At 39.7% G+C, this 13,532-nt stretch overlaps 1 protein-coding gene across 1 annotated transcript; it reads right to left on the bottom strand.

Moving 5' to 3' along the window:
• Nucleotides 1–1,093: 1,093 nt before the first annotated feature.
• Nucleotides 1,094–13,170, bottom strand: pjvk.S (pejvakin S homeolog). Its single transcript, XM_018238895.2, has 6 exons — nucleotides 11,239–13,170; nucleotides 9,003–9,198; nucleotides 7,154–7,295; nucleotides 4,873–4,990; nucleotides 3,128–3,238; nucleotides 1,094–2,240 (listed from the first exon to the last, which is right to left on the bottom strand). The coding sequence occupies exons 1-6, from the start codon at nucleotides 11,447–11,449 to the stop codon at nucleotides 1,939–1,941; spliced, it is 1,080 nt and encodes a 359-aa protein (XP_018094384.1). The 5' UTR covers nucleotides 11,450–13,170; the 3' UTR covers nucleotides 1,094–1,938.
• Between the last annotated feature and the right edge of the window lie 362 nt (nucleotides 13,171–13,532).

Below are 13,532 nucleotides of genomic sequence, written 5' to 3'. Positions count from 1 at the left end.
GACAGATCCTCACTTACTGTCTGATCCACTTCTAAACACCATCAGTCAAGATGAATAGAACAATTCAGTCAGATCATCCCTATGGATCTGTGGCAAAATTGGACAGCACTGGCAGTGTTGGAATGGTGCGCGAGGAATGAATAGAACATGGGTGAGCGCTCAGCGCTCCCTACCTTCCTCCCGGCACGGCGGCGGATCCAAGATGGCGGCGCCCAGGACTACACGTGGGCGCAAGGACGCCGGCGCGGTGACGTCATGCGCGGTGACGTCATGCGCTGTGGCGCCAAATTCAAACTTAAAAGGACGCCGGAGACCCGGGTTCGATGCCCGAGTATAGCTCAATTTTATATTGTGTTCCTGGGTCTCCCTGCTTGCCTGTTATACCTGTTATTGATTATCTGCCTGTTTCCTGACCTTGAACCTTGCTGCCTGCCATCTTGAACCCTTGCCTGGACTAGACCTCTCTATTGGATTTCCCTTGAATTGTACTTTGCCTGGTCTCACTGGAAAAGGACTTCCTCCTTGATCCTTACTACACCCCCCTGTGGGTGCCGCAGGCCCCCGCTGACACTCACATTTTGATAAATCAGCCCCTAAATGTACTTCTTCTATTAGCAGTTTGTTACCTTTACACACTCTCATCCTTCTATTTTTTCTTTTTGTTCTCAGATAGAAATAGGGAATGGCCATTAATAGTTAGAACCTATTAACTCCTTGGCCCACCAAAAGTTTTCCTGGCATCCTACAAGGCCAGTCCAACAAGGAGTACTGTCCATTCACCCAGCCAGATCGAATTTTGAAGTTATGTGAAATTTTGTTAACTCTAATAAATTCGTATGTACTCACAACTCAAATGGGAGGTTATTTATGAAAAACTCTAATGTCTAACATTCAATCGAATAGGAACGATCCGAAAATCCGAATCCAATTCGAATGGAGTTTTCCTCCAAAAAAACGTACCTCTGCCATTGACTTCTACATGAACTCGGCAGGTTTTAGGTGGCGAAGTATCGAATTAGAACTGTTTCCAGGGTCGAGGTGTCTCACTTTCAAATTCGAGTTGGTGGCTTTAAATTCGAAATTGTGAGTTTTGACCAAAAAAAATTCAAAAATTTGAATTCTAATTTTCCATTTGAACCTTCGTAAATCTGCCCCTAAATGTACCATATGCACCACCTTGTCACCCAATTAGCTGTATAATCAGTGGTACATGTGGGATGTCGAACAGCAACAATGGCGCAAGCCACTGTAGCATGAAGATTAAATCATTGTACTAAGTGGCCATAGCACCAGGTAAGTAACTGAATGGAATTCCTAATTTTCGCTATTAAAGGAGAAACAAACCCTTAATAAAAAAAAAAACCCTGCCCCCTACCCTACATAGACCTCCCCCAGCCTATCTGCTCCCCTGGCAAATACCCCTCTTTGCTTACCCCTCCTTGCAGATTCTGTCCAGCGGAGTTCACGGGCGCCATCTTCAGACGCTTCAGTAATCTTTGGAATGAGACCAGCTCTTCGGCAATTTTCATGAGTTTCGGCGCATACACAGTTGTCGCAAAGCAGAAAAGTGCTCCAACGGCGCATACGCCGCTTCGCCATTCCCATTCCAAAGATTACCGAAGAGAATACGATGGCGCCTGTGAACTCTGCTGGACAGAATCTGCATGGAGGGATAAGTAAAGAGTTAGGGGCATTTACCCGGGGGGGGGGCAGCTAGGCTGGGGGGGGAGGGAGGAGGGTCTATGTAGGGTAGGGTTTTTTTTATTAATGGTTTGTTTCTTCTTTAATACTAAATGACTACTCTGTTGGAGCTGGACCTTAAACAGTTTACTTTGGAACAATTCAGATGTCATCTAATATTATAAATGAGAAAAAAGAACTTTATTTGTAGTACACCTGAGATTGTATAAGTAGGCACAACATGTCCATGGAAGGGTCTCACTTCATTCTTTTATGCCATAGATCAAAGCAAGGTACAGCATGCAGTCTGACATACTTTTGGCCATTGAAAGAACATTCGAAGCACCCATAAACGGTTTCCCTTTTGGAATTTCCCATCCCGCAGAGAGCACATGGCCCCTTGGGAATGTTGTTGTTAAGAAGGTTAACTCGGGTGTGAGCTCCCTCTCGCATGAAGGTGGTAGAAATATCGGTCATGCTGGCAGCCTTCTCATAGTAATCTGAAAAGATGTCATCCATGTAGGGGTCTGTGTTAGCAATAACATCCATTGTCCTTTTCCCTAAATATTTATAAGGAAAATGTTTTATATAATATGAATGATAAGAAGAATCTTACTTGTAATTCTATATACTTTATACATACAACTGCACCATGACACGACTCTTACCCTATGATGCTTCAACTATAGACAGGTGCGTATTTACATAAATGCACATGTGGGTCTGTGCCCAGGGTGCAGTTTTAGTGGAGATCTCCCGGAAGCCTCTCTCTCTCTCTTAATAGATATATAAATATAGTATATATTTTAAAAAGCTTAGCCCCAGCCTCTCCATACCAGATTAAGCCACAAGTGTTTGCAGGGAGGGTCACGGGACATTTGCAGCTACACCCTGTGGGCACAGCAGAGGGAGAGGGGCTACTCTTTTGTTATTTTTACAATTGTCATATGTGCAGTATGTAATAGATGGTATTCAAATGGAGAAAAAACTGACCCTGTTGTCAGAACTATTCCTTGGAGGAATATAGGAGTTTAATTTCCTCTAAACAATCTGGTCAGTAGTGCAAGACTTAATGTACAATAATACAAGGCAAGCATAATGCATCTACATTTATAGCCACAGTATCCATACACATTAGGTAGCACACACTCACTTATTACTATACATTAGCACATATGCAAATTATCTGTGTAATAGACTGGACCTATTATTTCAAAAGGGTCTTTGCCTCTATACAGTCTTTGATCTGAAGCTGACTTTAAGCTCTATACAAACCTTACAAAACTGCCAGAGCTTCAGATGCTTGTTAATGTTGAAACCACATATTCACTGTGCAGACACACAAACTAGATTTTTTTTTATAAAGCTTCTTGTTTAAAGGACTATCTTGAAATATACACTTAAAATCCAGCAAAACTTTCTGCCTGCCATATTATTTGTGACTCACCAGTGAAAACGATACCGGATCTATATAAATTGTTCCTTAGAACATTTAATGAATATGATCTGGTTGGTTCCTTTTCAAATCCTCCTTTTGAAGCAGTTGATACACAGAGTTCTGTAAAAACAGAAAGGTTCAAAAAACAATTAATGAAAAGTAAACATACTTGTTGTTTACATACTACACATATAAGGTGCAGATAGTATTCGGATACCAGTCAGTCTAGTATGTGGGTGAGTGCTAACTAGCCCTAAAGGTACTGTAAATGAAGGGCCTATAACAGCAAGTTAAGTGTATGTAACCTAGCTATACATTTAGGAGTATTTGAACAAATGGACTGTAAAGAAACACTTGAACAAAAAAGAAAATAAATAAAAAGCACTTTCTGTAAGTGTAACCTATGCCCTGTGGGTGGGATCAGATCCATTGGCACAAGGTTTCATGGGTAATCCTTGGTCTATAAGTTGTTGTTTTTCGAACTCCATTCAAAGATTATATTTGTGCTGGAGGACCCAAGGTTGGGCCTTAGTAAAGGAGAATGAGCCTTCACCAAGTTTGTGAAAGGGAAGAAGTCAGGGAAAGGGACCCTGTGAATGTGGACTTCTAGTTAGTGGTACAGGTACAGGCCCTTTTATCCAGAATGATTGGGACCTGGGGCTTTCCGGATAACGGATCTTTCTCTAATTTGGATCTTCATACCTTAAATCTAATAGAAAATCATGAAAACATTAAATATACCCAGTAGACTGGTTCTGCTTTCAATAAGGATTAGTTATATCTTAGTTTGTATCAAGTACAAGGTACTGTTGTGTTATTACAGAGAAAAAGAAAATCATTTTTAAAATTTGGATTATTATGATAAAATGGAGTTTATGGTAGACAGCCTTTCCATAATACGGAACTTTCTGGATAACAGATCCTATACCTGTATAGTGACTCCTGATATATAGAACTCTCCAGACAATGTGAGCAGTTTAATACCCAACAGAAAAGACTGTAGTGTGGGCTTTAGGTACCTTAAGGTAACTCAGGGTAGTGTGAGAAAAAGCTTTTGAGGCAATTAGATCCTGGTATGGTGATGTCACGAGTAATATCCAAGTGACTCTTGTAAAGTTACTGTGATGTAATGATCTACCACCAACATTCAGCGTATCAAGCAAAGTACCATTTTTCACTTATTTTGCTTCATTATTAAATCCACTGTTCCTGTTTAAGAAAACCAGCACCCCAGAGATCTTTTAAAGTATGAGTGAAAATTGTAGTTCATCATGAACACCCTTCATGTCCACTATTTTGCAAGGGCTCCACTGAGACAGGCATGTGTAGTAGTATTCTACGTGAAGAACAGCAGGACTTAATATAACCTTATGACCATAGTGCAGCCAAAATATTATATTATATAGTATTAAGTAAGTTATATTAAGTAACAAAGGGGTTCCATAACAAAGGCCATGTCACATCCCAGACTGGATGGATGGAGCGACTCCTTTGTAAAATACATCTAAATGAAATCAATATTTGGCATTATTGATGTGATTATATTACATGGCAAACCTTTTGAAATAAAAAATAACAACAGTGGTATAAAGGTGATACCTGGCTAACTAAGATAATCATAGCCAGCTTTCAGAACATTTTAGTCCCTTTTTGTTTTTTCATTTCAAAATGGTTAGCCCTGGCTTACACGGTAAAACAACTTTAGCTGATGCCATTATATAAATACAAGATCCTTTGCCAAGCTGGGTACTTACCAAAGTAACCATCGAGATGAATGTACAGATCAAAGACACTGAATGCAATGGTTGTATGAGCTGGGAAAACAATTGCTTTGTCACGACCTTTGTGATTTTGTTCTTCTATCAGATGAAACTAAAATGACAATACAAGATTCACATTAAAGCTAACAAATGTGTAGAACACAGAGCTGTTCTTTTCATCAAACCAGAAGACCATGCAACATGCAGGTCCCTTTCAAAGAACATTTTCATAAACTTAGGGGGTTATTTATTTTGCTCTGAATATCCAAAATTCAAATAATTCATAGTTTTCGGACTAAAAAAAAAAACTAAAAATGTTTTGGAATTTATTAAAGCCTGATGGTCTTAAAAGTCCGACTCCGAAAATCCGGCATCTCAATGCTCTCGAGGTCCTGTATAAGTCAATGGGGAAAGTCCCAGTGTCTGCGCTGCTGTCTGTACTGATATCCAATAATTTCGGGATTTTGGACCAAAAAGTTCGTAGTATTTGGACCAAAAATTCTTAGTATTTGTGTAAAAGTAAGAAAAATGAGTACTTTTCGGGCAAAGCTCCGAAGTTATCGGACTTTTGCCCTACCCAATTTTTTCGGACTTTTTTTTAATGATAAATAAGGTCCATTCGGGCAATCGGAGTTGATCGGATTTTTATGTTAAAATTCGGACCTTGATAAATAGCCCCCTTAGTATCTGGTAGCAAACACTATATAGTAAGTGCTGGTCAAGTCATGGAGTCAGCAGCTGGGATCCAGTCCTGTATCTGGTGCATCCCAGGTGAGGGTTCATATTCAGCATTTATTCCTGGACTGTTCTTGACATTCATGCTTTTGATTCCTACAGGTTCATCAAATCTAAAATCTTTGAATTCAGACAAATACCAAATCTGTCACAAAAGCTTTAGCTAAATACCAAACCTTAATTCTTATTTTCATATCCAAATCGGAGAAAAAAAAATGTATCAATTGTGGACATATAATTGTTGCAATCTGTTTTTTAGAGCTTTAAAGTCCTATGACTCTGGGCTCAGGGTTGGTTTTGGTAATCTGAATTGTCAAAAAGTGCAGGGATTCATTAGAATCCCAAGCCAAGTCCTAGTTTTTACACTTGCCGCAGCTATCATGTATTAACTATTCTGGACTCCAAAATAACTTCTCCCCCCCCCCCCCCCCGTGCAATAGTGCATAAACTCAGTTCTGCACTTTCATTAAGTGTTTCTTTAAAATACAGCGATAAATAAGGATGTTCTGGATTTATCTTATACAGCACAGTGCATGCTCTTATCCTGCAAGCTTCCTACAGAACTTTGATAAATTCTACAGTAAAGAATTGGTAAAACATCTGTCTCACACAAGGGGAAGTTGTGCTCCCCGCTAATATTAAAAAATTAGTGAGAACAACTTTCCCTACTTTGTTATAGTTTATACAAGAGCAGTGGCCAGCTCCATGTTGTAGCTCCCAAATTTTCCAACTATAGTCAGGTGATTTCACTGATGGCTAATAAAAGGGCAACCAAGTTTGGGAGTTTTACTTTGAAAGCAGCAAGTAAGTTGCAGGTTAAACTTAATCCCTGTGTAAAATGTATAATGAAGCAATAGAATTCTTAATGAATCAGATGCAAGTTCAGTGCAGATCTGGCCAGACCAGGGATGATTTTAACTTAGTTGGCCAGCTTAAAGGAGAAGGAATAGCATTTTACACTTGGTGGTGCCAAAAGTTAGGCACCCCCAAGTGACTACTTTTACTTACCTGACACCATGCTCCTATCAGCAGAAAACCGCACAGGCCCAGGGTTCTTCTAGCAACCACCAGAGAGATCCTTTTCCTGTTTCCTCAGGTCTTCTCGCAGTTGCGCATGTGCAGTAGAGCCGAAAGCTGGACTTTAACGAAAAAGCTGACTATTTCGCTCTACTGTGCATGCGTCTGCCCCGGGAAATTTGAATCCTGATGAAGCAGGAAGAGGATCTCTCCGTGGTGCTCACTAGAATAACCCACTGGGCAGGTGCTGTTTTCTGCTGATCGGAGCTGGCCCGGGGTGTCAGGTAAGTAAAAAGTCACTTGGGGGAGCCTTACTTTTAGCACCCCAATTGTAAAATGCTATTCCTTCTTCTTTAAACATATTGCAATATATGGACAAAAAATCCTTGTTTTGTTTAAAGGGTAAGGCATTTTTTAGTAGCTCAAGGCACAAAATGTCTCAATGTCCTTAATAGATTGATAATGGGTTGAGTGCAGAGATCCTCTTGTATTTGTCTGTAAAATTTCTGTCTGTCATACATACTCTCATTGCTTCTCCCCTCATGCCAGCATGGACTGATAATGAACATTGACGAGTTGTCCGGATACTCTCCATGACCACACAGAGCACCTCTTTGCCACTTTCTTTTGCTTGACGAATTAACCAGTGTTCTAGGTCAATTGTCCTAGAAACAGAAAATATTGGATAATACACTTTTCTAAATATTACTTTTCACTAGCATGCATCAGTGTATAACTTTCCAGTAAGTGCTTTAAATAAAATACAGGCACAGGATCAATTGTTCAGAATGCTTGGCGTCTAGGATTTTCAGATAAGGAACATTTCTGGTACTGGAAAAATAAGTTGGAATTCTGTGTATTCATATTGTTTCCTTTTTGCTCTGTTTCACTCATGACTGGGCCCTGCATAGACACATATCTACCATAAATATCAAATAGATGGGGTTGAAATTAGTATTTATTATGCCTTCTTTCAATCCCTTTTCTTCGCGAGTTTGCAAAAATAAGCCATGGTGGAGGAATAAATAAATAGGAAATTGTATCAGATGACTGAATCCTGGGAGCAAGTCTGAGGTCCTATGCTTTATTTGCAAATTTGATATAGTTCGCAGACAACTTAGTATTAAGCACCGATTATAAATCCCTCGAGCTTACCAACATGCTACACAGAGGCCATTGAACCTCTGTTTTATATTAGGAATAGTACTCACAGCATGCTTGAACACCAGAGCATATCTGAATGACTGTGAAAGACATAATAAAATAGGTGTATTTATCTGCACTGAAATGTTACTGGCACTGCAGCTAACACAGTCACAATATGCAGTTACGAAGTGAAGCTGGTCCCAAATCTTCCATTTATATAAAATAAACTGGAACCTTTATTGCCTCCAATAATAAACAGTTTAAACAAAAGTATAAGGAAACAAAATCAATTTGCAATTACAATATGGCAGCATACAAAACCACCATATTTTGAACACAATGGCACCCTGCCCTACACTTTTATGACTTGCTACCTATTATAGAGTTTAGTATCACAATAGCTTGTGATATTATGTCTGTCCAAGAAATCATCCAAGCCACTCTTAAAAGCATTAACAGAATCAGCCATCACAACATCACCCAGCAGTGCATTCCACAACCTCACTGTGAAGAACCATCTACATTGCTTCAAATTAAAGTTCCTTTTTTCTAGCCACAAATGAGCTCTGTACTTACTGCCAGCCAACAGCAGGACTGCCCTGCATCCAACATGGATGAGCTCTGCGCCAACTCATGAATATCCAATCTAGAACTAGGTGCAGGGTGCAGGAAGACCCTGGAGGCAATTACCTGGCACTAAGAAGTGTGCTGTTATGTCCCTAATCCTTGCATCCATGGTCACAGTAAATTACCCCTATGACCTCTTAGATTTTTGCAGTCTGCAACCAATCCAAAATATAAAGTGTTTTTAACTTAACTTGAACTATCCTACTGACTGCTGCTAAGCATATATATGTTTTATAGAACAGCCAAGACCCTGAGCTGAAAAACAGCACAAGCACCGTCCTTAAGACCACCACATAAGAGATTAAAACGATGTTAAGTACCCTTATGTCCTTCTTTATATAGATGAGGCACCTACCACTATTCATTATACTGTAAATATAAAAAGCATTATCCTGTAAATAGCTGTACTTTCTAGCCAAACATCATTGTTCTGATGAAGCCTGTAAAATATTTATAACCTTATTATAAACCCAGAAATGTTAGAGCTGACCTAGTTTAAGTGAACTCTGGAGTCATGACACAGATCCTCCCAATATCTTGTACATCTAAGCTAATGTGAGGCTATGTATATCTATACACACATACAGCATACACCATACCTTGAAAGAAGCTCCTTCAGCAGAGCTGGAACCTCTGCCTCGTGTTTGGTTACAATACCAAATGAAGCTTTAACTGCAACAGAATCAGACCCATAAATATCTATTCCAACATCATTCCTGATCTGATTTCCATGTCTTCCAGTCAATGATAAGTCAGATTTATCTTCATAATTCAGCAACTGGTAAGAGCTGACACCTTAGGAAAAAAGGCCAATAGTTCAATGATTTTACAATTCTAATTAGGAACATAATTCCTTGTAAAGGGACACAAAGTTATATAAACTATAGTAGAGCTGATGGAACCCCCTTTTGTGAATAAAGCATAGAGTTTGATCTATGCTCTCCTTATATATATATATATATATATATATATATATATATATATATATATATATATATATATATATATATATGAGTTGTCATATACTCCATTAAGTTCCTCTTCTCCAGTGTAAATCGATTGGCCAGCCTTTCCTTAGACCAGTGATCCCCAAACAGCAGCTCATGAGCAACATATTGCTCTCCAACTCCTTGGATGTTGCTCCCAGTGGCCTCAAAGCAGGTGCTTCTTTTTGAATTCCAGGCTTGGAGGCAAGTTTTGGTTGTATAAAAACCAGGTGTACTGCCAAACAGAGCATCAATGTAGGTTGACAATCCACACAGGGGCTAACAAATGGGCAATCACAGCACTTATTTGGCACCCCAAGAACATTTTTCATGCTTTTGTTGCTCCCCAACTCCTTTTTCTTCTGAAAGTTGCTCAAGGGTTCAAAAGGTTGGGGATCCCTGTTAGACCTTGCACTCTCTCTATGGGGCAAATTTACTAAAGGGCGATACTTCCACGATTTACTAACGGGTGCTGGGGTAAATTCACTAGCGAAGTGGACCTACTCTAGCGCTACTTCGCACCCTTACGCCAGGCGAAGTTGCACTATGGTGAAGGGACGTAACTACGCTAATTTACTAACTTGCGCATGTTACTGAACGTTACCTCTTGCGCCAGACTTGCCTTCACCACCTCAGACCAGGCGAAGTGCAATAGAGTAGATAGGGATTGCTTCAAAAAAAGTTGAAATTTTTTTCTAAGTCCCAAAAAACGATGGCGTCTTTTACTTTTTAAGGGTCATAGGCTGAAAAAGATCAAACATTGTTTTGGGGGTACCCTCCTTCCCCCTACATTCCCTAACATATGGCGCTTAAACTATACAGTGGGCACATGTATAGGGCAAAATAACAACTCGATTTTATTTTATGAAGCTTTCCCAGGCTTGTGTAGTGTAATGTATTTGCTGCTACATATACGTCCATTGTACTTTAACTTGGCGCCGTATGCAAATTAGGCATTGCTAGCTTTGCTTGACGAAAAAACAATAGTGCAACTTCGCTACCTTTTGCCTCTCCCTGAGCGCAACATCGGATTTTAGTGAATTAGCGGCACCCTGACGAAGTGCGGCGAAGCCAACGCGACCTCGAAGGTAAGTAAATTTGCCCCTATGAGTTTAGTGTGAGGCTGTTCATCCAATGTGAGCCTTGATATATGTGCCCTCACTGGCACTGGAACAGGCACAGATGCTTGAGGTCAGCTGCACTGTAGAGGCACTGGAGACATGTCATTGTGCTGCATTTAGCAAACTCCCTGTACATTTGGCAAACTTCACTGATGCCAATGTTCTGTTTGATCGTAGGTCCATGTACTTTGCTCCTTTGTGTTTGCAAAGCTGGTTTCTTATTTATTTACTTTGGCCTCTTTCCTGACTTGTGAATGTAAATTGTGTCTGACCACAAACTTTTATCTTGTTTCCAGTTACAGCAGTGCCCATATTTTCTGATATGCCTGCAGTCACTGCCATCATGATTTGTCTGTTATTCCTAAATAAAGAGTAATTCTGTCCCGTTTTGCTTTCCCAAAAAAAATTTGCAAAGCCCACCGATGTCAAATACCCATTTTTTATGACTTTTTCTGCCAAATCCATGGACAGTAGGCATTGAAGTCAATGGATTTTTTTTCTTGGCATTTTTTTTGTACAAAATGCATCGAAGGCAATGGCTTTTTTTCTCCACTGTGTTTTTTTCCTACATTTTCCATAGTGAACGTTTTTGCAGTTTTTTTTAGTGAGAATTGTTTGATTATTTTATTACAAATGACTGTCAAAGCATTTTAAGCAAAGAAAAGAAGGCGAAATACTGAATGGGAATCTAATTAGGCTTAAAGAGAAACATGCAAATATCAACTTACCTGCTGAAATCTCCTTGTCTCCATTTAGAATATCTTTCAGTGTAAATGGGGTTGAGGTATATTTAAATTTTCTTGATAGAAAGCATTTCTTCTTTTTGATGACCAGGCCGAGGGGTTGGTATTTGTCAGCCTCACTGAGACTAGGCACAGGAACCAGCCTTCCTCCATCGCCTACTTGTTTAACAAAGTTCTTGGTGGCAGCAGAAAACATAATCAGCTATTAACTGCCTAACACAGTCAGCCTTCAGCTAATTTCTAGTTGCGGTTCATTCTTTTAAAGGTTTTATTTGAAGCACAGAACAGACTATTCTACATCCTTAGCATTCAGCGTCTTCAGTCTTGTTTGTGATACTCTGGTTACCCAAACCAATAAATAATACAACAGGTAAATTAATACGGGTCTTTGTTGATCCTAGGAACACTCACTACAAGTTGTGCAAGTTTCCACCTTTAAAAAAAATGATAAAGAGAAGTATTCTTTCATATTAGACTACTTGTTTTACTTGATTTTATGTACAGGTTTCTGTTGGATTCCATGTTAATTCTACTATTCTGTGGCAAGGGAATCTGCTTCCTTTCTGCTGAGTATCTGTATTTGACTTAATTTGGCTGATATGTATTTATGAATTGTTTACTTTGTGGGCAATTTTACCTTATACTGTAAATATATATTTTTTCTGTTTTTTTTTTTCTTTTCTTACAATCATATAAATGCAATGTTTTGCAATACCACCTGGTCTGTTTATCCACTCTGCAGCTCCTCTTTGCCAGTCCTGAACAAATCTCTAATGTACCCTGCAGAAAAACCTAAAGTGTTAGTGTGTAACTTCCTTCCAGGTTATTTGCATATCAGTTAACAGAATTGGCCTGTTCAGCCAATCAGATCCTATAGAACTTATGCAATGGACTTAAAGAGATCTCAAGGGATGCAAGAACCAGCTTATTATGTGTGACTTTCTAAAATATATTTTCAGTCGTTTGTGACCCAGATGGAAGATAAGTTAAATGTGATCATATAACATGCTACAAAAGCTAATTATTTTAATGGTGGATAATCAAGCCTATTTTTATTCATTTGGAATGGTAAGCTATGCATAAGAAAATATGCCACAGCTATTTCTTTGGCAGGCGGCAGACTGTTGTGGTTGGCAGAGGACTGTTGGGCATCCAGTACAGTAGGTACAGGGAAGGCAGCAGACAATGGTAAGCCTGTTAGGCAGGCAACAAAAATACTACTATAACCCTTCCCTTGTATGGTTTCATCTTATTCCCACACTAGACAGGAAGCACATTCATGAAAGCATCAGCACCAAGTTTAATTAGCTGCAGAGTAAACCATGAACTTGCCATCAAGTCAGCCCAATAATGCTAGCAGGGCTGGTGTAAGAGAAAAGGGAGGACTGGCAGAGGAGGAAATAACCTAAACAGCCCACCAACCGCCCTCCAGCAGGTACACTACAAATACCTGTATCCCATTGGAACATTACAATTGTGATATGCTTTCCACCCACTGGAGGGTTGCACAGCCTGAGCGTCATATATTAAACAATGGGTAAACAAAATAATACACCTTGGCCCCAGGGATAGTAGGGTTTTTTTTATTCAAAACTTTACAACCAAATATTAAGAATTAGACGAACGTCAGCCAATTACATTAGCAGCATACAAAAAGAGGGGTATCAGGCCCTCAGAAAGATTCCACACGGGTTAAAAAAAATAACATTTATTGTAGATTTATTAAAAAAAGGAACAATATCTCCATTGGCCCAAAACAATTCCTGCCCCCCTAGGGCACTTACAAGCCCTAAGCTGGCCATAGATGCAAAGATCCGATTGTACGAATCATCGTACGATCGGACTTTCCCATCTCCCGACCCGCCACTAACCATTCAGATCAAAGTCTTACCAGTCAGATTAGTTAAAGAAGAGATCAGCAATGTTCTGCCCCTGACAGCAATCGTACGATATCTATGTCCAACCAAAGCTAGTGACAGTCTCCCACTGAAAATCTTACGATCAGCAATACACGCAGACATATTATCGGCAGCCAACAGAAATTTTCTAACCTGTCCGATCGACCAAACGACCGATCTCCGCCGGACGAAAAATGTCGGGACTCTCCACACACGGTTCAAAAATCGTACGAATCCTCGATTCGTACGATCAGATCTTTGCGTCTATGGCCAGCTTTACATTCAGGTCTGGACTGGTAATCTGTGGGTTCTGGCAAATGCCAGAGGGGCTGCTGTAATATGCCATAGAAAGTGACTATTACGTGGGCTAATGGGGGCTGT

Source organism: Xenopus laevis, chromosome 9_10S (genome assembly GCF_017654675.1).
Source record: "Xenopus laevis strain J_2021 chromosome 9_10S, Xenopus_laevis_v10.1, whole genome shotgun sequence".
Taxonomy (NCBI): domain Eukaryota; kingdom Metazoa; phylum Chordata; class Amphibia; order Anura; family Pipidae; genus Xenopus; species Xenopus laevis.
The sequence above is the reverse complement of the archived record's forward strand: the minus strand, read 5'-3'. Positions and strand labels throughout refer to the sequence as shown.

Bases quoted from the DNA above. Each gene is read 5' to 3' on its own strand.
- pjvk.S (XM_018238895.2), bottom strand. From the start codon at position 11,449: ATGTTTTCTGCTGCCACCAAGAACTTTGTTAAACAAGTAGGCGATGGA. The intron at 7,296-9,002 runs GTATGGTGTATG...TTCTGTTTCTAG, and splicing joins CTGAAGGAGCTTCTTTCAAG to GACAATTGACCTAGAACACT. The intron at 2,241-3,127 runs GTGAGTCACAAA...ATAAATATTTAG, and splicing joins ATCCGGTATCGTTTTCACTG to GGAAAAGGACAATGGATGTT.